The following is a 23,485-nucleotide window of genomic DNA, read 5'->3' as shown; positions in this document are numbered from 1 at the left end:
CGGACTGCTCGGCATGACAGAGGGTTCTGCAAAGAAACAGCACAAAATCCAATTTACGGTAAGAGGTGAACCTGAGAGGCTTTTAGAAAATAAAATAATAAAAAAATGTCACAGCAGTTCTTGAAGCTTTCCCTAAGACCATCGATCTTGTTCTCATGCCACACTGTGGGAGACTCAAACACTTGAAGCATGTCCAGAAAGAATTGCTTCCCCACAGTGCAGACAGAGTACAGCACGGAAATTGGGAAATAAATCAGATCTGCAGTAATGGCAGTCTGGATAAAGGTGGGACCCAGAAGACAGCCTCCTGAACAGTGACAATGCCCCCAAAATGACTGTGACTGCACCCACATCAGTAAAAAAAAAAACCTGCAGTAACACAGCAACACCAATCATTTCTGATTTCCTCTTCTTACAAGATTTGACAATATATTCTTATCCAATGAGGGTTGCAATTTATGAGATCAGCATATAAATGGAATGGCAACATATGGAATAGCCAAGATTAATAAGGAAAACACAAAAAGCACATAGAAAACTAATATTTACTAATATTAGAGAAATTAGTAGATCGCAGGTTGACTCATTGGCAGTAGTGTTGCCTAGGGTTAGGGTGGGTTCCGTTGGCAGGGATCCATGTCTCTCTCTAATGACTTTTTCTGTTCGAGCAGGCACCTGCAAGTCCTCCTGTTAAGCTGCATACGATGTGTCTTCCTCCGATTCATCGCTGTGCAAGCCAGACTTGAGAACTGCGCTCACAGGTGGCCACCATACAAACCGTACAATTGTTTGGGACCCCAAAGACTTGGGGACCCCAGCTGGCTACAAACAGTAGGCTTCATATTAACCTTGAATATTGATAATACGTAATTTGTGCATTCTCTAAGATAAATTTACATAAAACATCTGAATTTATAAACAACACATCCTGTCTCCATACAAAGATAAAGGGGAAATATTTTTAAAAGACATTTTTTAGAGATAGGCCTACAGTATGGTTCTAGACTCACTCACCCAAAAGCAGCCATGAAACGCACCTTATTGGCACTCAAAAAAAAAAATTGGTCCTTTTAAAGAAAGGACCAATATGGATATCGAAATTCAATATGGATAAGAAGCACTACAAGGCAAGAGGATGTTTTTACTATCTAACTGTACCTTAATGCTGTGTAAAGCTAAATTTTGGATGTTCAGATATCCTGAAAAGCGTAGGTGCTAAAATAATATGAATATGAAGATGTCATTGAGGCATAATGCTATCAACCAATATACACAAATGCACACACATATAGGCCAGCTAGGTGGCTGATTGACCCTCCTCCTTTCTTGATGTTTGCAGTCAAAATATGTCTGTAGGCCGATTTGCAGAAGCGAAGGAGAGAGGTGAGGGGGGTGGGTGCCTCAGGGACGGGGAGGTTGGGGGGGGGGGGCTGGGGAGTTGGTTTCTTTAGAAAACACAATGGTTTGGCCAATATGGCAGAATTTTGCTATATTCTATTGTAGCTTTTAAAGCAAACCGCTTTGTCAGCACACTGTCAGGAGGAATTTTGGGGGCCCCAAAATGGATACATCTGGCTGTGTTGTGAAAACTAATGATGCCTGGCAGAATGTTCTTTGGAGGAGAGCAAGCACTGGTTTGCTTGCTGACTCCTGAATTGATGTAGGAGGTTTTAGCAATGAGTGCTGATGTATGCAATTGGGAATTTTAAACTGAGCTGAAAAGTGGGAAATGCATAAAATAATTACAGTATGTGAAATGTAACATCACATCACTTAGCTAAAAGCATCAAAAATACTGCCAAATGTGATTCAGTAGCAACACTTCGGCCATTTGTCACAAGAAACGTTCAATGTCTGGGGTTTGAAAGACAGATAATTCAATGCAGATACAAAGCAATTATGTATAAACTTTTATTTAGTAACATTTTGTGTTCATTTAGTTTTTTCATTTTGCCATATCTATAAAACAACAATTACAAGTGCTGTACAGTAGACCAACTCACCATGAACTTGATTTTTATAGACATATTACATATATAAAAACTAGTCTTTGTTTCACTCAGCTCTTGCAATCGTCTCCCCCTTCCCTCACCCATTACATCCAATATCAGTTCACATCATAATTAAAATCACTTTCCTATTGTGATATTTTTCCCACAGAGGAACTGTACTGTAACGTATTAAGACACTGCCTCATCCATATTACCATGGACTCACTCTCATCATTGGCCAACCTTCCTAACAGAGTACAAATGCATGAACAATTTAAATAAACAGTAAATAACTTTGGCACATTGTGCTATGTAAACATTTCATCCAATTGCAAATCAGCATAGCTGTCATTCACAGCTTTGCTTCCATTATGCCAGTTTTATCCATTTGCCTTAAAATTATTTTTTTTTAATGAGAACCACACAGGGTAAAAAAGGCTTAGTACACCAGTTTCAAGATAATGACACCAATGAGCACAAATTATTCAAATTAGCCATCTTGGTTAGGTGGACACTTTGCAATTGACTGCCTTGGCAGGTGACAATGAATTATGGTCATGGTTTCTACAATGGGGCAGACAATGTTCCCTTTATTCTTAACACAATGTATGAGAGAATTCAAAACAGAATTTCTTACATGGTCCTCAACTGGTACAACCGAGTCTTCCTGACAGAGAGAGAAATGGAACAACCCTAATTTCTGTGACCAACTCCTTGGACATGTGCTTGTGCTGGGCCCACTGAGGCACTGGGAACATTCAAAAAGGGCTTTTGCGAACTTGGAGATCCACATGTTTGCACCCCCATGCAAAGACAGATGGAATGAATCTCTGCCTGCAAGAGCTTCATCCACCACTGTGAACCTTTTCTTTAACCAAGCACATTCAATTCCCTTTGTCCAAACAAGATGGCACAGAAAGGACCATTCTGGGTTTAAAGGCAAACGAAACACAGTTAACACATACCATTTCACAACAAGCAAATGCCTCTTTTGGGTTAAATTAATCATGGAAATATCAATCCTACACAAATATAGAAAGATAAAAACACAGATGAACCTTCATCTGTCACAGGCTCCTCAGTCTGTTGTATTTCCTGAAGACTCTGGAGTTTGAAGTGCTACACGACATTTGTCAGGAAAATGTAACCAATCTACACCCAACATAAAATCCGCCAAAGGTGATGGCACAAGCGTAACATGACAATTAAAAAAAATAAAACTGGTGACCTTATTGCTCTTCTTGCTTCTGTTTGTCCAGTTACACAATTTATAACCATTTCCTTCCACAGTCATCCTGAGAACTGTTTTGTGGAACACGTCACATTCTTATGTCACATGTCACCTTTCTCAAATGACAGATACTGTAGAAGGCAATTATCTCACCATTACCCTGAGCAGGGTCCCAAAATTCCAAACTTTGACTTAAATTAGCACTTTGCTCAGTGATAGCTGCAATGAACCTGCACTGAAACACTCAACATAACTTAATGAAAAGAGGTGGAATAAAACCCACAGATACTCCGACGTAAGAGTGCACGACATTTCCGGTTACATCTCTACCTGGTGAAATGTCATCCAACCAAGGTAATTATTACAGTGAAACTGCACAAATCCACATCAAGCTAAGAAAAAAGAAAATAGAACACAAAAAAACAACAGGCAGATTCCCATTTACTCACAAAAGGACAGTCAGAAAGCAAGGTGACTGCGTACAGGAAAACTGGTGTGGATTTTTCAGGTGTTTTGATTACAGGATATGATGTAATGTGAAGAAAATAGACCAATAGAAAATGCAGTATTTTTAATGAAATAGACTTCTTATTATTAGTAGTATTGTAGTAGTATTATGACTATTAGTTGTAGTTGTTGTAATAATAATAATAATAATAATAATAATAATAATAATAATAATAATATCTCATATAAAATGAGAGGGAAAATGGTTAAATACTATAAAACGATAGCAGCCAGTGCTATGTTCCATAAAAATCAAGCAGCATTACAGTACATCTGCACCCAGGTCAGTTTCTTAGAACACTCTTCAATATAGAAGACCCTATTAAGAAAGCACACTATTGGTATAATATGCTTTTCTCAACACTTAAGAAACAGGACCATAAGGGGATCACACAGCGAATAGAGTAGACTTGTGTTTTTTTGTTTGCTTGTTTTTTGAAACTCTGGACCATTGTGATGTCATTTACATTTGAAAGGATAAGATATTCGCAAATCGAAATAAAATTAAAAAGGGTTGATCTCCATTTCAGGAATGCTGAGAAATTCTACACAAAAGAATACAAGGAAAAGCAAAAAAAAAAAAACAACACAATGAGAAAACTATTCCGTTGCGCTGACAAAACAACGTCCAACTTGGGCCGAGATAAAACACTGAGGTATATAGTTTGACAGAGAGCTTGGCCGTCGTCATGCTCTGTCGTTTTTTTTCCCCCCTGCCCCTGAATCAGATTTCTTGAGTCACGGTGTTCAGCACACGCTGGGTGAGTTTGGGCGATCTGTCCTCTGTGCAGGGGCATGTCGTGGGGGAGAGAAGTTCTAGGACTGCAGGTTGAGGGTGAATTTCCACTGCTGCGTGAGGGAGGGGCCGCACACCTCCAACGTCAGTCCACCGCTCCGAGCACTGCGGCTGTCCAGGCACAGGTTGCTGCCCACGTGCCGGAGCCGGGAGTTGCTTTCGATTTGCTCCCATTTCTGGAACAGGCGGAACACACAGTGACAAACAGGCACACAGAAGCACAACTGAGCCCCTGTGGTAGGCTGGGGGAAATTAAGTTGGCAGACTCATGACCTTACAGTAACATGCATTTGTCAAACTTTTTGGGGATGCACTTCGCTAATGTTGCCAGTCGCCAGTACTTCTGTCTTTAAGTAGTAGGGGCCGCAGTTGGAGACAGCAATAACCATAGCCAACTTAACCATAGACAAGGCTGGGTGTTTGTCAGGAAAAACACTGGCTGAAGTCAAGAAAAAGTCACAGCAAAGTTATTGAAAATTGTGGAAAACTGAAAAAACAAAAAAATTGGGAGAAATCACTGTTTTAAAAATATATATTCATTTATGAAATTAATAAATCTCATGCGCAGCAGTGCCAAAACCATTGAAATAACACGCAGGATTGTAGCAAGAGTAATATATACTTGAAGTTTAAAAAAAAATCCACAGGCAGTCTAGGATGCTAGGAACAAATAGCCTGACTGCTAGGAACAAATACTTTGAAAGGCTGGTGCATGGAATAGTTTAATTTAATTCATCATTAAAAAGAGCAAGCTTCTTTGCCTTTAACGGAATGTTGTTATAAATAGAGCCTGCATTACAAATATAATAAAGCCGGGTTATTGTGTGCCCATTTTTATTTCTGTAAATTCTGTACAATATTCTGTCTTTTATAGAATGCCACTGACAAAGTTACCGTAACAGGGGAAGGACTTCAGGGCATCAACACTATTAACAGTGGCCATCAAACATCTGATTGCAACAACTGACTTGGATGGGAACTCCACTCCAGAATTTGTATACATTGTTGCACTTTGGTTCTCCCAGAATTTGGCAATATTGCTCAAAATGCATACGGCAACACAAATGCCATGGTAGGCTACGTTAAGGTTGATAGTTACCATCCAAAACTGCTGAAAAATCACAGAAAGCACTAAAAACTGGGTAAATCGCAGAAATGGCAAAAAATGGAGGAAGTCACAAAACTGCAAAAAAATTAATTAATTAATTAACATAAATAAATAAAAAGGGGCAAAAATCTCATCTGCGACTGCCATGACAAACACGCAGCCTTCACCATTGACCTATAACATGGCAGGGGGAAATTGCTGGAACCAATCAGAAATCAGAATGCAGGGTATTATTTTGATGAAACTTCCTTTTCCAGATGCCCTGGAGAAAGATCGTCTGGTGTTCAGACCAGCAGATAGATCTTTCCTGCATCAAACAATCTAATCTCAGCACCATCAAACCCAGGTGAGTATCTTATAAAACCAACAGACTCCCCAAAGAACGGATATTCAAAGTGTGATGAAACTGTAGAAAAACAAACATCAAAAACATTAACTTCAAAAGCCGAAGTTTGCTTGTTCCAGAATTTCAATGGCCTCAATCACCTGTCTGGTGTCATTGTCCCGGCAGCCCTGGAGCTTGATTTGTGAGCCAGCGATCCTGTCTATCACTGTCAGGCACAGGTCCATATGCTTGACTGATTTATCCTTGGTCAGAGCCCATTCCTGCAAATGGAGACCAAACAAGGCCTTGAATGTGTGCAGCCCACAAAGCAACTGCCATGCCACATTAATGCTAATGCTGAATCTTGTCAGGTCAGGCCTTTCCAGGAACATCCTGGGCTGTACGGCTGATCTCTGCGCTGTGCTGTGATGAGCTGCATTACAACCGCCAGAGGCCTACTCGGCTGGCCCATTTCCACACTAAAGCAGTACATTACATAAAAGCAAGCACTGGCTTGAGGCTAACCTCATCTCTGACTGACGACAGCTGATAACCCGTAGGTGCTTGGAGCGTATGCTGGAATGTGCTGAAGCGGTAGTTACTCATGAAACCCCAGCCAAACTAAAAACCTATTGCCCTCGTCTGCTGAAGACTCCAAATCATACATTACCAAAGTTATAGATTACTCACTATAATGTGCCACACCAGTGTGGCCTGACGGCATTGAAATGGAACCTGACTGTTATGCTATACCTGACTGTGGCACCAAAGTGGACTGTGGCCCTGTTCTGCACCTGACCACAATGCTTTAACTGGTCACAAACTGTACTTTGGTGGTACTTTGGTTGGTGGCACTGTACCTGGTTTCCACCAGCGTTGTGGCATTCATACACCCCTACTACGCCATCAGTAAAGTGCCCCAGGGTGTCCAAGCAGTTGGTCCCCTGCTGCAAAGCTCCAAAGGCAATGTCTCGGTGGTCCGGCACTCTGTCAGAGAGACAGACAGTCAGAGAAACTGCATCTATTTCTCCCCAGGCATTACAAGCATGAAACAAAGTGATTTATACCCAATTTATATTTTGTCCGTTACCAATTACCTTTTGAGCAGAGGCAATGAAATACAGTCACGACAAATAAACAGTCATATGGTTTATCGGTATGCATTATCCATCTGTTCACCCTCCAATTGAAAGAATGCCAGTAAATTATTCAAAGTGCAGATGAAAGAATTCACTAAGACAGTCCATACCTGAGCTCGGGATACACATTATCCAGGTACCACTTGAACGGTTTGCAGGCCAACCTCTTCTTCATCTCCAGCCTGCTTTGAATGCTGATAGACAAAGATGATACAAATACAGATACATACACACGGATGAACATACACTACCAATCCTGCCAGGACCAGCCAAGCCCAACTAAACCCATTTTCACATCCATTTTTCCCTCCAGAAGAGAATCAATCCAATATCAATAGATTTCTGGGGCGGCAGTGTAGTATAATGGCTAAGGAGTTGGTCTTGTAACCTAAAGGTTGCAGGTTCGATTCCCCGGTAGGACACTGCCGTTGTACCCTTGAGCAAGGGTATACATCCAGCTCCAGTATACATCCAGCTGTATAATTGGATACAATGTAAGTCGCTCTGGATAAGAGCGTCTGCTAAGAACGCCTGTAATATAATGTAATGAAAGGTTTCTTGGAAACTGGGGAATTTGTCTTATACAATGGACTGAACAAGATTACAGATATTCCATTTTCAAAAGGAAAGACGTACTGTAGGAGATATACACCTCTCCTTGCAACAGAACTGAACTGTACACATCCACATACAATAACAGGAATGTAAGATGCGGCAGTATATGGGCTTATCAGGATAATGCCACCGGAGTTCCTTATCCAAGTACTAATGGCAGTCTGATGGTGCCCCGTTTGACAATATGCAGGTGAACCTGCACTATTTGCACTGTTAAGTTCAACAACAACTAATATATGGTCAGGTGGAAAAAAAAAAATCTGTTTGACTGGGTAGGGGTTGTTTACGCACTTGCCATAGGGAACGTTCCGGGCAGAGGGCACAGCAGCATAGTAGAAGTTCTTGAACTCATCCATCCAAACCTCCGCTGCCCGTCTTGTGTTCCTGCACACCATTAACCAGCACTTCAAACCCTCAAGAAAAACTCATGTTGCAGTATGAAATACACTATTTTTTAAAGTGTATATAAATTATTGTTCCAACTTTCTCATTTATTTAGCATATACAATTTCTTAAAACGTATATTAAGCCCCTAGTGCATAAGCATGCCAAAAAGCAGAAAAATTCAGAAATAATTATATAAATGCTTATAAAAACACAGTACAAAATGTAGTACTCAGAAGCAGCAGTGATAACAGACAATGCTGCACACCGCCAGGAAAGTCTGATACACATTCATGAATCAAATATGGAACATTCCATCCCATATGCTAGAGATACCAAAGACCGCCTGTTGCTCTGACATGATACAGTGAAGCTCCCCTTCAATGAACAGCTGTATAGATGTGAATCCACAAGGTGGCAGAGCAGCTCCACTGGCGATGGGAGACCCCACACGCTACGGTCGGTTTCTGTTCTCTGGTGCGGCAACACGTCTTCTTTTTTCATATTTACCTAGCAAATACTGTACCGCTTCCCCCAGGGAAGGTATAGGGGTGCTGCTTGCGGAAGACGTGGCCCACTCTGCTACAGGGGATGATCTCCAGGCTCCCTCCACACTGCCACACGCGGAACGAGATCTCTGTAATACATATAGGTGGCGTGCATGCACACACACACCAATAATAAATTTAAAAAACACACACAGACAAACACATACATAAACATGCATCCACACACATAAACAAGCACATGCAAACACATAAATCAGATCCTGCACCAAAACTATGAGTGGAAACAACAAACTCTGCATTCTAGCTTTATTAGTAAATCCTACAAGACAATTCTGCCAAAAACTGTTGAGTCCAGAAAAACTGCGAATAATTACATATTTAGGTATGTGTACCACAGTGTTTCTGCATTATTTTTGTGCCTCATCTTAAACCATCATAAGGGGCAAATGTATATGCTTTACAATGGACAACATGCATTTATGGAGAGGTTTTGGATAGGTCTTTGGACCCCTAGATATCAAAGACCACTATACTAACGAAAATATTCCAACTGACTTGATGCAAAAGTGAGTTTTGAGAGTCAAAACTGTTTATTTGTAGTGAAATATATGATTTACTGCAATGCACAATTTACACTGCTTACTTTTTGCTTCATTGATCTTTAGTAGTTCCACATATCACCCTCAGATTTTGCACACTTGTGGTCAAGGAGTTTACAACATACATAGTTTTACTTGTCATATATAAAAATGTTCTGAGTATTTCATTTCAAACTGAATAAAAAATTTATTTTTGCATTTTTTGCCAAGATAATTGCATTAGTGGCATTTTATTTCTACCTAAATTATGAATATAATCTATGTTATATTGTAAATGGTACAAATGTCTTGCTTCATTTAAGTAATTTTCCTAGTCTGTGTCATGATCACACCTGGAGTTATAAAGCCTTAAACAGAACACCCCATAAATTGGTGAGCATTGCCCAGGTTTGGCATCTGTGCAAAGGGTTTAAGGTCAATTATGGTCTGAATCCCATGGAAAAATATTCAGTTGCTGATTAAATTGGCCCTACGTACACCACCTACACTACCTCCAAAATCAGCTGGTTACTTACTATAATAATACCATGTAATATCCAACTGAGAAACAAATTACAATTAATTGTTTCTGGGGGGGGGGGGGGGGGGGGGACTCAATATATGCTTCAAAAAAACATTTAGATATCTACCCCTGCCACACAAGTTAATGGGCCTTGCAAGATTTATTTAAAATTTAAAATCCCAAATGGTTTCCTCAGGTATTTTACCCTTGAACCACCCCAGGGTACCCTGCTAGCATTTCTGAATGCTCTGAATGCTGCACATCTCATTTACCACAGCAAAACAACGGATCCAGTATAGTTCTTCTGATGGTTTCTGGCTCTGTGTATTTCCCTCTGCTTACCTAGATTCTCACCACCCCAGACGTCCATCATCATGTCATACTTCCCCAGTTCTTCAAAGTAGTCCTTATCCATCACAAACAGGCCACCTGCTATCATTGGAGTCCTGCAGATGTTGAAAGGCAAAGGTGGCAAATGTGGCAGCTAATTGGTTTGAGGAAGATCAGTGCAACAGGCATAAAATGTAACGTTGGCAGAGCTGCTTTAAAGTCATCTCTTAATGAACGGAAACTTGATGCGATTTTAATGAGGAAAGCATATCACTCATACAAAGGAACTCTGGTAAAGCCAGGAAGATGTCTAAGAGGAGAAATTCCAGGGTAATAGGTGACATTGAACAGTCTTCAGGGTTCATTCAATGAGTGCAAAGCAGGTGTAACTTTCATTAATGGACTGAACTGCCAAACTGACAAGACACCGCTTTAATACATTGCACCTGTCCTAAATCTCTTACCACTTAAGAATGACTTTGGAGCAAGCACAATAAACAACAAGCACAACACGAACACTATAAATCAATTAAATTTTTATCTGAACACTGAATATGAACTATTATAAGATGTGAGCAGTGGGCACTACAGAAAACGAAACAATAATGCTTGCTTGGGGCAATTAAAGCTAGGTGTTGCATAAATAAAACTGTTTAGCCACTAGCTAGTGGTTATTCAGGATGAATTCACAGCCAAGTTGTTCAAATCTTCATGTGGCACTGCAAAACATGCATAGAAGCCGAGTTAAGTGCTGATTTTTTCTTAGCGGTATGTTTCCCTGCAACGTTTTAACAGATCCCAAATTAATATTTTCAATTTAAATGCTATTTTCAGGGACATTTCAAATTACAGGGTTATTAATGAAGATATAAATAATTGTAGAATTACAGGGTTATTTAAGTAGATATCAAGAATTTTTAAATGAAAATAGTTTATTAGCGAAAAAACAGTTTTTGCTCTTTATTCCCCAGATTAAATCAAATGGACTTACTGGACTGTTCAAGGGCATATGCAATTAAATCAAACCATCTTTTTTTTGCCATTTTCTCCCATTTTCTCCCCAATTTAGTCGTTATACCAATTCCCCTTGTATATCACAGCCCTGGTCGATGTGCTATCCTCTGTCAGTCTGGGGAGGGTGCAGACTACCACATGCCTCCTCCGATACATGTGGAGTCACCAGGCGCTTCTTTTCACCTGACAGCGAGGAGTTTGACTGGGAAAGCGTAACACGCGCGGAGGTTCACGCTATCTCCCCCAGATCCCCTCCCTGCTGAACAGGTGCCCCGACTAAGCAGTAGGAGTCGCTAATGCAACGATCAGGACTCATACCCTCACCGGCTTCCCACCCGCGAACACAGCCAATTGTGTTCGTAGGAACGTCTGACCAGGTGGTAGGCGAGTGCTTATACCTCTACACTACACAGACGGCCCTAATCAAACCATCTAGATTAAGGCAGTCCAATGAAGTCTACTTTTATCACCGTATTGAATGTACATAAATGTGAAAAAACTGAAATGTGGATGTGCATTGTCCCTGCTAAATATATTTCATAAATGAAGTTACTTCACCCAAATTAAAACGAATAAAATATAAGTAGAGTGATGGCGTAGAAAACAGCTTTGCTGACATTTGCCGTTTGTGAGTTTCTAGCGATCACAGTGACATAGGCCATGTCGTGACGTACAGCTAGCAATCTGTCACTTCCATTTAAGTAAATTCTAGGGAAGGTGATTTTCAATTATTTCACAGATTGAGGGATTGCATAATATACTCGATTCCAAATCGAATCCTAGCATGGGAAATAATCTATTTTCAGAATGCATCTTTGTTGGGTGGCACCACTGGTTGTATAGAAAATGCATGAAAGTATAACAATGTTTTTGCATTATAGTAAAGTCTAAATGCTTCGTTTATTGTGTCAATAAACACAGTCAGTGTCAGGTAATCGCAGATCACCTGAATGTCAGTGGAGTAGACCACCCTTTTGATTCATATAGGTGAGCAGTTGGGTACAAGGATCTGCAATCGATGGCACCCAAAACGCTGGGAAATCCAACTTAGCATCAGGCATTCTTGCTTAGTTCTGAACTGGCAATCAGGTGATGAAGGAAAAACAATTTTTCACTGGCATGTTTGACTGGACTTAAACAAACTGCATGACTAGCCGAACGGACAGTGCACCGAACTGATGGTATGCTGGAATGAACCAGAGGCCAGAAAGCCAAGGACTGCCGTTATTTTGAGCACAACTAGAAGCGCTCAGGAACCTGTTATCTTTCCCTCCATGTCACCAGCAACTATCCCGCAGACTGACTGCAGCACTGCAAGGGATTGATTTCGCTTTTTTTAGCACTCCTCATCAGTCGGGTAACAGAAGGAAAGGCAGTGCTTATATATCCGGGTTTTACAGTATAACTTCTGCACCTGTGGTGCGTAATTATGTACTCAATTTTGCCTACAAATTGAATTATAGAGAAATCCACAACGATGTATGACCCAAGAAATCACAGAGATATGACAGAGCTTTTTCTGTCTTACCAAACAGGCTAATCCTTCTGAGCGATTTGTCAAATCTACCTCAGATCGCCTTCGCAAATAGTCTCCTTAATTCACAGGAGTGTCATGCACAAATCACTTCATTATAGGCACTGTTATATTCAGCCTGATACCGATACATATGTAGATGTAACCAGCCTAATTATTCAATTGTTAAGCCTTTTATGAAGATAACTTTTTTGGAAATATTCACATGAATATTGTTCTAGGTGCATCATGGCACACACATTCATTTTAACCACAGGCACATAATTAAAATTCAAATATTGTTCAAGTTGCACTTATTGTCTCTCTTCTCATTACAGACATGTGCAAGTAAAAAAAAAAAAGTACCCCCAGGACCACAGATCAGCAGAAGAACAGAAGAACAGGGCGACATAGCTCAGGAGGTAAGAGCGGTTGTCTGGCAGTTGGAGGATTGCCGGTTCGATCCCCCACCCTGGGCGTGTCGAAGTGTCCCTGAGCAAGACAGCTAACTCCTAAATGGTCCCAACGAGCTGATTGGTACCTTGCATGGCAGCCTTTCACCGTTGGTGTGTGAATGGGTGAATGAGAGGCATCCATTGTAAAGCGCTTTATCATTTACCAAGAACAGCCATAAACTACGAATTAAATACAGGAATTACAATTATGAAAAATAAAGCAAAAGTATGCACATTTCCTGCTTGTGGGATTTATATAAAAGTCAAATTGGACAGCATATGATCCACAAAAATATCAATCAACTGCACCAGAATGGCAATCTGCTGCTGGATCTTGACTAGCACACCCCCAGCAGCGACTCTTTGGGGGTGTGCCACTCAGGCGCACAGTGAGCCAGGAAATTACCAAACGGCTCACGCACGCCAAAATCCATTTTAAAAAAATACCACTTCATCAGTGCGACTGCTCGCAACACGCCATGCACCAGCCAGAAAACAGAGCCCTAGTGCTTAAACTAAGATGGTTCTTTGCCTAATGCTTTCAATATCTCATCATACCAGATAATAATTAATAATTAAAATGTTAAGGCTTTATGTGTGTTTTATAGGCATCATGTCTCACATAAACTTTGCCAAGTATACATTTAGTTTTGGCAAATTTGGATATACAAACTGGACGTCGTTATTAGTCGTCACTGTGTAATGACTGAACCCCAAAATGAAAATGTGTTTTATAAATGTTAAAAAGTATGAACTAATTAGCCCTACAAAGATAAATTCTACAATTTAATACAAATTAACAGAGTCATTTAAGCATTATAAAAAAAGTAAGTGGAGCAGTTATTGAGAGAAGAAAGATATTATTTTGATTAGCTACATTCCCCAAAACAGTGGTGAAATAATGATAGTTATATAAATCTCCTTTTTAATCTGCAGGCATAACCTACCTTTGGAACGTGAACCATAAGAATTCTTGTTACAGATTAAAACAGAAAATGTAACATACCATTCAACAAAGTAATTTTAGTTTAAAAACACTACACTTTGTCTTGAACCAAACCGCTGTTAGAACCAGCTGGAAGTGAATATATCCGCTCTCTTCTGTCAAATAGCTCTATATTGAGTAACATCCCACGGTTCTACTGTTGGAGAGCTTAAGGAAAACAAAAGGGGAAAAAAACTTATGATCTTACTTTATGGGGGCGATGGGGTTTCCTTGGCGTGCCTTTCTCTGCTCCAGGGTCATATAGTCCCACTTGAACACCAGGTTCCAGTCAAACCCTGCAGATGGCATAATACATATATGTGTACCATTTCAGTCAGAACTAAAGGGTATGAAAGCACTTGACAAAAATAACGATCTGTTGACTTAAATGAGCAGCCAACTTTAAAACTCCTTTGGATGGATCAATTTCAGATGTGAAACGGCTTGTGTCCATTGCTGTAGACTTAAATAGCAGCCAGTTTAAAAACTGCATATGGATCAGTTTCAGATGTGTAATATCCCTGTGCAAGGTATTTGTCCTGAATTTATTCAGTAAAACAACCAGCAGCAAAAATGAATAATAACTGAAATATAAGTTAAGTTAGCTAGGATAAGGTAATCTGTGAAGAATATAATTAATTTAATGCAACGGAATGTGGTAGTCTCTACTGCTAATATCTTTTAACTCTAATAAGCCCAGTCATTTGTAGAATTCGGAATTATTTTATTAGCTTTGGGCATCACATTACATCAGTGGGTAGTGCGTTTGTCTATGGGACCTTTAGACGAGTGACAAGCTTGGGTTCAAATCCCCAATCCGACTCAGGCAAACTTCTAACTCATTACACTTTATTTGTCATTCACGATAAAGAAAGAATGACTGAATCCATTCCCGTTTCTTTCAGCTAGGACGTATAAGTGTTGTTTGCATGTATTTATGTGTATACATGTCTCTCTCGTAGCCTAAATTTATATGCATTACTATTACTGCTTACTCATAACAAACACAGTACGAAAAGAAATGATATCTGTACAAACATGCAAAGTTGCTCGCACATACAAAACATTGTCTATAAGTAATTAATTCAAACTTGCTAAATCGAGGCCTGCCATTAAAAATATTGAGATCAAAATTACGCAAAGTTACAAGAAACAATATTGGCTATCTTAGCTCACACAAATTAAAAAAGCTCTATTCCAATGCAATGCTACCCAATGTTTCCTAAATAATTTAGATTTTAAAATACATTCATGATTCCAATAATTAATCATGATCTAAAACAAAAACCTGCACCCACACCAGCCCTTTTTGAATTGAAGACTGAACACCCATTCTTTACACGGATGCAGTTTTTCTTTTTACTGCAATGATACTCAATCCTGGTGCTGAAGAGCCATAAAGCCTGCTGGTTTTAGTTTTTTCATTAAGGTCAGTGACCAACTCAGACCAATGAAACCAGGTGACCTGAATTAACTGAGTAATCAGTTGATTAGTTGCTGTGCTGTTCTGAGTTACAATGAAAGCCAGTAGACCCTACGGCTCTCTAGGACCAGGAGTGAGAGCCACTAGCTCAAAGATATGCTTTTCATAGCATTTAAACTTCCATCAATGTTCACTTTACTTCCTGACTTCCCCCATATTAGATCAATTCATTGTTTATAAACGTCTCAATACTGAATTGTATGAATAGTCACTACACCGTGCGGTTGGGAGTGCCTATGGAGAACCCTTAAGGATAATCATTTAAATACAAGTTTAAATCCCTGAAGGTCACATGGTGTAGACAAACGGGTGGCCCTAATTGGGATGGTATTACGGCTTTGTGGGGCATACTACATACCTATAGAGCACCAAGAGTTTGACACTTTTCAGGGATTTCTACAGAAATAACTGCAATGACCACAGACTCACAGCCCTTAAGCACAGTAACTTCTGTACCTTCTGACCTCTGATGTAGACACATAGAATTCAGATACAACTTCACACATCCACACAATGAAGCCCCAAACTTGGGTTATTTTGCTTTTTCTCCTTTTTCCTGCTGATTTCATTATCACATAATGCTCCAGTCCCACAATCAATAATTCTTCCCACAGGGCATTTAGCTACATCCACCAATTACATCATCCAATCAAAGTACTCTGATGGAAGTAGCCAACTGCAGGATACTCGGATACACAGGCAAAATGTACATATCAGGAAGTGCACATGTGATGCTATTTCAGCGAATGGAACATGCTTTTAAAATTAAATTGTTGTGGTTACTGTCATGACCGCATTCTCTTCAGATGGTAATGTAAGGTAAAACTTTGACTGCCCGTGGATCTCTGCCTGCATTCAAGTGGAGTTGTAGAGATCAGAAAGCTGTAAACACAGCTGAAAGGACAACTGCTCCACAATCAAGAGATTGCCGTGGGACAGTCTCGCGACCTTTTTACCCCACCAACACGTGTGACCTGCAGGAACAAGGATAAACAGATGACCAGGACAGTGTCTGTTTGCATGTCGTAAAAAGTACCCACAGTCACTGTTAAGTCAGACAGGAACCTGGTTGACCTTTACCCACATTATGGACTGATGAAAGCATTATATGTATGTGCATGTGAATAACTGGGAATGGTATGATACATGTGGTGGACTGTGAATAATATCATCTGAAATACTGGGGATAATGTATGTTGTAGTGACATGCACACTGAGCTGCTATAAGATGGTATAGGGAGGTTTATCCCAAGTATGTATTGCCTACATAAGTGTTGGGATTGTAGAAAGACCACCACCTTGGGACTCCATAGAAACGTATCTCAGACAGATAAAAGCATACAGTCACTTTCCATCATACAAAATATCTCATTACTGTCACTAGATTTTTAATGGTTCCCTTGTGTCCATAGGGGAGAGGGAGTATACTTCCTATAGGAGAATAGTAGAGGGGGAGACTCTTGGTGGTGTGGAGGGTGAAACAATTTAGGAAATATAAGGTAGCACTGCTTTGGTATAGAACTTCATTTGTGAGAGCAAAGATAGCCAATCATGTTTGTTGTAACTTCATTGCCTCCTTTCGATATCAATACATTGCACAGCAGGCCTAGATTGTGATCTCAGGTGATGTCTCAAATTCATCAATTTTACCCTGGGAGCTTAAGATGTGGGCCCAGGAGCACAGGTGCACCTGAGAGTCACCAAGTTAGAATGTTAGTTACAAACTGAAACAGTGCACTTTTCCGCATACTGTATTTGAAATAAAACATTTGAAAGCTCTTCTATTACTCACCTATGGCACTCACTATGATGCGAGTATCACACATAATCTTTGAAGAAGAAAGGTATTTCTTTTTTTAGAAACACTTTAACATTTTTTTAGAAACACTTTATAACATTTACCATAATCTGGATACCATTTACCATAATCTCAGGAGGTAAGAGCGGTTGTCTGACATTCGGAGGGTTGCCGGTTCTATCCCCCACCCTGGGCATGTCAAAGTGTCCCTGAGCAAGACACCTAACCCATAATTGCTCCCAACAAGCTGATTGGTACCTTGCATAGCAGCCTTTCACCGTTGGTGTGTGAGTGTGTGTGTGTGTGAATGGGTGAATGAGAGGCATCAATTGTAAAGCGCTTTGGATAAAAAGTGATATATATGTGCAGTCCATTTACCATTTACTTACAGTACAAATGATCAAATTAAAAGCATTAACAATCACAGTGCAGTTCAAAGACATTGGCATCAGGATTAATATTAAAACATGTTTAGCTTCACACAGAATAAAAAACAATTCACCACCAGCAAGAGAGAATTCTGTAGAACAAATAAAGATGTCTGACAGGGTTTAGGGCCCACCAACAGACATAGCAGAACATCATTTTCAATACCTTCCATCAGCCTTGGCCTCTTTTAAAATCCTACGGACAGAATAAACAAACTGAGACATGGTTCCAATGTTACCTAAGTGGGTCCGAGTTCTCCCTGCGCAGGGATTTCTCCCATCAGCAAAGTTCTCCTTGTTCTCACCCCCTGTACTTTCCCTCAGCGCCACAGGGGGGCAAATCACCCCTGTATCACCAGCTGACTCCAGCACACTGCACCTCAAGGGCCATTCAGATGGCAGCTGAATTTTATCTTGCTCACTTCTTATTTCAGATCAGGCACTCACCCTGAGGAGATAAAGTGGGCCAGATACCCTGTAGGATAATTTAACGTCCCTTTTCTGGTTGCTAGAGCAACACACAGGACCCAGACAAACTACTAGTGTGAAAACCTCAATGTCTTAGGAAGACCTGGTAGTCCCAATTGGACACCGATAACACTATGCAAATTTAATTTCATTAAAAAGCTATAAAGTTTACAACTGTACCACTGTGGAATTTGAAATGCTGCACTACTTTTTACCCTCCATTTTGTGGAAATCAAACATTTCAGCTATTCCAGCTACTCAAAACAGATTGAGTAGCTCAAGCGTGTGAAGGATTTTGAAGGGCACTGTACTGTAACATGTTCTCAGGAGTGCATTAGCTCTTTTGCATTTTCCTCAATTTACCCTCACCTGGCTCCCCAACAACAACAAAAAAATCGATATTTTTTGGGCAGAGTGAGATTTGGTTCGTTACACTTTGAGATCCGCTCCCAACAGCTCTGCAGATCTAAGAAGATATTACTGTTCCATTTGGCACAGACTCACCTCCCTTGAGATCTGCAGAAGCCCCAACGTACTGGAAGTTATCCATGTTGATAACGTCGATAATGGGTGAGACGACGCGCGTCTTATCCTGTGGAGAAGAGCGACGAGTTAGCATGAGAGGAGGACAAACTTTCCTGAGAATAAATAACGGACGCTCAGAAAGAAAAACAAAGCAGACAATGATGTGCTTGTTTAATTGTCCTTTGAATGGTGTTGCTGCTGAGATAATGCGAAGTCCGATTGCTAAGTTTCCTACTTCACAAGGGATTCTTCACAACTCTACCTAAAAGTAAACCTACTGTAAAGCTCTTTCACAGCTTTAAACAACCAGGCCACACTTCAGTTGTTCTTTTATTGCACTTAACTGCTGGTATAATGACAGCACTGAATCTGTATGAAATCAGATGAACTTCAGCATGAGTTATTACCAAAAAAGGTCATATTGGCTAAAGCTGGATGGATTTTAGATTTGTGATGTTTCCAGAGTTTGTGATGTATGCTACATAAAGTATTGTATTTGTATTTAGTTTTCATGATCTTCCTGTCACAGCAAAGTACACTATAAGACCAAAAGTATCTGGACACCCCTTGGTCTGGGGCTGTCTTCCATGGTTTTGGCTAGGCTCCTCAGTTCCAGTGAAGGCAAATCTTAATGATACAGCACGCAATTACATTTACAGTTTTAGCATGTTTCATAATGATAATGCCCCCAGGCACACAGCAAGGTCCAAATAGAAATGGTTTTGTCGGGAACAATGTTGAAGAACTTGAATGGCCTGCACAGAGCCCTGACCTTAACCCCATCCAACATCTTTGGGATCAATTGGAAAACCTACTGCGAGCCAGGCCTATTCGCCCAATCAATTCCCAACCTCACTAATGCTCTTCTGGCTGAATGGAAGTAAATCCCTGAAGCAATGCTCCAACATCTAGCATAAAGCCTTGCCAGAAGAGTGAAGGTTGTTATAGTAGCAAAGGTGGACCAGCTCCATATTAATGCCCATAGTTTTGGATGACATGTTGGATGTCAGGTGTCCACATACTTTTGGCAATGCAGTGTAATTCAGTGTTTTTATGACAAATGCTTTTAAAAACCTGAAAAAACATTGATTAATAATATTGATTAATAAACTGTCACTATCATTGCTAGATGGTCTACTGCTTAGACACTCAATATGTAATTTGACAAACGTGGGAAGAAGTGCATTGTGGGAAGTCTCTGACCTCAGCCACTCTCTCCAGCAGGGGCTCCAGCCAGTGCTCATTGCACTCGCAGTGGCTGTCCAGGAAAGTCAAGACCTTAGCCGTGGCGGCGTCTGCTCCTCGTACCCGAGACCTCATCAAACCTGGGGATCGGAGAAAAGTACCACTCAAGGAAGCACACTGACCACATGTGACTAGTGACAAGTGAATGGCGGATGAATTTACAGAAACTGGACTTCCCACTTACGATACGTATATAACACAGTATTCCATTATCATAGACAATATGGAACATAAGTTACATATATTGGGAAAAATATTATCTACATCTTTTTGAGGTGGGCTTAATTTGTGTTTTTAAATCAAATAATGCATTTTAATGTCGGCAGTGTGAAGCTTCCCAGGTATAAGAATTTTTCTGGCTTTAACATGCATGTCTGAACCAATGCTTTTGTAGTAAATTACAAAGCTTAGAGAAGTAAACACATAGATGTCACAGCAGCCACCCTTAAAGGGTTTGACAAAACGGAAGCATGTCATTTCAGTGTAAATAACATCAACCTACTTCTCAAAAACATAGTTGTCTCATGAGTTGAAATAAGCCACACACTGAGGAGATATGTTGACAATGTTCTTGCATAAGTTCATCCGCGGTAGTATTTTAAAGGGAAACATTTCTTATATTTAGACAACTGGTTCTTGTCACTGAAGAATTTGGATTTTTAGCATCCTACAGTATTCAATCAAAATTATTTTAGACTTATTATTTTATCTCATGTACCACTGCGGGATGCAAGACCGCAAATAAGTGAACTGATCAATTAATTTCATTCATGTCACCGTACATACTGTATTTTATAAAAAAGAAAACATGAAAACTCACTCAAATTACTTGTACCACTCACTTTTACTTGTATTACTTGTAACACAGAAGCTGTGCAAAATACCATGAGCCCACAGTACTCAGTTTGCTTCAATATGTAATAACAGTGCACAGGAAAAGTGCTACAGCTTTGCTGTCAAGCAGCAGGTCCACCCACCTTCTCGTCTGTCATTACGAAAGACTCGTACTTTCTCTATTCTGCCCAGCAAGGACCCATCTTCCGCTGCAGAAACGAAACAATGAGTGTTGCTCAACAGACAAATGAAGGTTATTATCAGCTAGCAGGTGTCACATTTTAGCTTCCTTCACAAATCCCCCTAGTTTCCACCATGTTCAAAGCATACTTAAAGCAGGTATGTCTCAAAAGGCAAAAAATCTGTCCTTATTCACAGAGCTAAACAGCTAAGCGCAAACATGCCAGGTAAATCTGACAGATGCAGCCTGTTTGTTTAAAAGAGTGTAGGAGGGAGACTTTCACCCATAATCCAAGGCTGCTCAGGGCTAAGGACTGCGGCCAGAAAAAGACATGGCTGCCAGTTGACAGAAAAGAGACTTGTCAAATGTCACAGGGCTAATGGTACCACTTACGGTTGTCGCTGTAATCGTCCACCAATATAATTTCTTTGACAAGGTGGGGAGGGCTCTTCTTGAGAACGCTAGAAAGAAATGTAGGGTGAGACACGGATGGATTGTTGAATCACAGTCACACTTGACTTTAATGTGCAAACATATGGATCACAATTTCAGCAGCACTTCACTCTAAAGTGATAAAATACTGGCACATGGTTTAAGATATCATTTGGTAAGCACATCACGTTATAGATATAACTTGCAATAAGGGACAAATAAGGCAATCACAACTTTTGCAGAAGTGATAATAGAAAACATTTTACAACTATCTGAGTGTATTCCATATATGCAACAGATAAGAAGGGACAAAAATACTTGGGCCTACACAATATTGTACGAATGCAAGAATGAGTCATTATTTTGCAGCACTTCAACAAGAACCACAGCCATCAACGGCTCGTTATTACCATATCGTGCACATCAATGGTTGATTATTACCACAGTTAAAGTACAATGGCATGGTATATTAGGGACACTGTTTATAAGAGTATAAATGATCAAAAAATACTTCCTATAACTACAGAACATGTTAGCTTAGCGTTTTCACAATTTACTGATTAAATGCATTCAGATTTGCTTATCACTGCTTCAGGCTCAGCTAACCAACTAAACCGAATCCTATGACATGTAATGTTTGTGACTGAAACTAATCCGAAACGAGTGCAGTGGGAAACGGATAACTGGCACTCATCGACAGATGGGCCTTACCTGATGATGGTGCGCAGGAGGGCCGACCGAGCTTCATTGTGGAAGGTGATAACCACGCTGGAGGCCGGCAAGTCAGTCTGCCACAGCTTGTGCCGACAGCTGAAATAGATAAGAGGAGGAATGCACGCTAATTAACTTCCATAGATGAGATGCCCTGTAACAGAGGCAACCGATAAAGCTTTCAATAAAGTAAATAAACAAGCGATGGATCAGTCGATTGACAAAAGCTGCCCCCTTTAAAGACCTGAACACGTTATCCATTATGCTACTGATTTTGCCAAAAACATTTCTATCTGAAAACCCAGTTCCATGTGGAAATTAGTACAGACCAAGAATAAAAAATCTTGACTGCTAGAATTGAATTCATTAGAATGTTTTAGCAAAGTACACATTTCCCTACATTAAACATAAATCCTTAATGCATTAAGCACAAGGTGTGCATGGCATATGAACTATAAAAATAAGAAGTTCCGTGGCCATAATGGAAGAGGAGTTGCTGGCTTACAAGTTGCCACAATCAGGACCAAAGAGAAAGCACACACCACCGAAGTCTTACTGACGCGGCACAAGTAAAATCCCCCTAGGGAAGAGATTAAGCTGAGCCGCGGAGCACAGGGGAGATCTGATTGACAGCCAGTTGAATTTACTTAATACAAATCTTAGCAAAGACCCCTGGAAGGTTAGAAACTGACAGGGATGGACTAGTCTAGCACTTAGGGGAGCCTTGTACAGAAGGGCAAGCAGTGGGAGTCCATGTGTCAATGGCATTGATTGCACAGCCACTCCTCAGCCAGTGTGAATCAGTGTGGTAGCACGTGCAGAGTTCTTGATAGAGAGGAACCTGCCGGCCAGTGCTGCTTCCAGGTGAGGCTTCTATTTCTGGGGCTCCATTTTCCCAAGCTAACTCCCGAGCAACATCACCTCCCTCGCTGCAGCTGCCTTTCCACAGATGCTGTTTCGGTGAGCAAGATGTGCTGTCGCATTACGCATCCCGATTATGGTGAATAGGCTGTCAGTGAGCGATCGAGTGGAGACTGAGGCAGACTGTTTGCAGTCTCGCCGAGCCTCTTCTCCCCGGAGCAGCAATACACTTTTCAGAACTTGCAAAAACTCAAGCACTGCACAGTTGTGAATTTTTTTTTAATGAAAATTAAGATCTATAAGGAAAACTATTCAAGAGAGAATGTTTGTTGAACATAAAAATCTATTTTACTGGTGTATATTCATATACAGTCCGTTATGCTGCGGGGGGTGGGGGGGGGGGGGGCCTTCTGCCTAACAGACAGGTACGCTTGATTTGACATGAAATGAGGCCAATCTGCTGCTGTTGAGAACTTTGTTACATTAGGAGTGCCTATTCATTCATTGTATAGTCAT

At 40.4% G+C, this 23,485-nt stretch overlaps 1 protein-coding gene across 1 annotated transcript in view; it reads right to left on the bottom strand.

Annotated features, from left to right (window-relative positions):
- Positions 1–1,897: 1,897 nt before the first annotated feature.
- Positions 1,898–23,485, bottom strand: part of LOC118221104 (polypeptide N-acetylgalactosaminyltransferase 2) — a 106,721-nt gene continuing 85,133 nt past the window's right edge. The window contains exons 4-16 of the mRNA XM_035405823.1: positions 22,109–22,207; positions 21,359–21,426; positions 20,928–20,993; positions 19,909–20,030; positions 18,685–18,772; positions 14,212–14,299; positions 10,049–10,152; positions 8,607–8,733; positions 8,004–8,096; positions 7,208–7,291; positions 6,819–6,945; positions 6,120–6,239; positions 1,898–4,701 (exon numbers count right to left, since the gene is read on the bottom strand). Of these exons, the coding sequence (XP_035261714.1) occupies positions 4,546–4,701; positions 6,120–6,239; positions 6,819–6,945; positions 7,208–7,291; positions 8,004–8,096; positions 8,607–8,733; positions 10,049–10,152; positions 14,212–14,299; positions 18,685–18,772; positions 19,909–20,030; positions 20,928–20,993; positions 21,359–21,426; positions 22,109–22,207 (1,342 nt within the window). The 3' untranslated portion in view covers positions 1,898–4,545. The remainder of the gene's footprint in view (positions 4,702–6,119; positions 6,240–6,818; positions 6,946–7,207; positions 7,292–8,003; positions 8,097–8,606; positions 8,734–10,048; positions 10,153–14,211; positions 14,300–18,684; positions 18,773–19,908; positions 20,031–20,927; positions 20,994–21,358; positions 21,427–22,108; positions 22,208–23,485) is intronic.

Source organism: Anguilla anguilla, chromosome 2 (assembly GCF_013347855.1).
Source record: "Anguilla anguilla isolate fAngAng1 chromosome 2, fAngAng1.pri, whole genome shotgun sequence".
Taxonomy (NCBI): Eukaryota; Metazoa; Chordata; class Actinopteri; order Anguilliformes; family Anguillidae; genus Anguilla; species Anguilla anguilla.
This window is presented reverse-complemented; position numbering and strand designations above follow the sequence as displayed.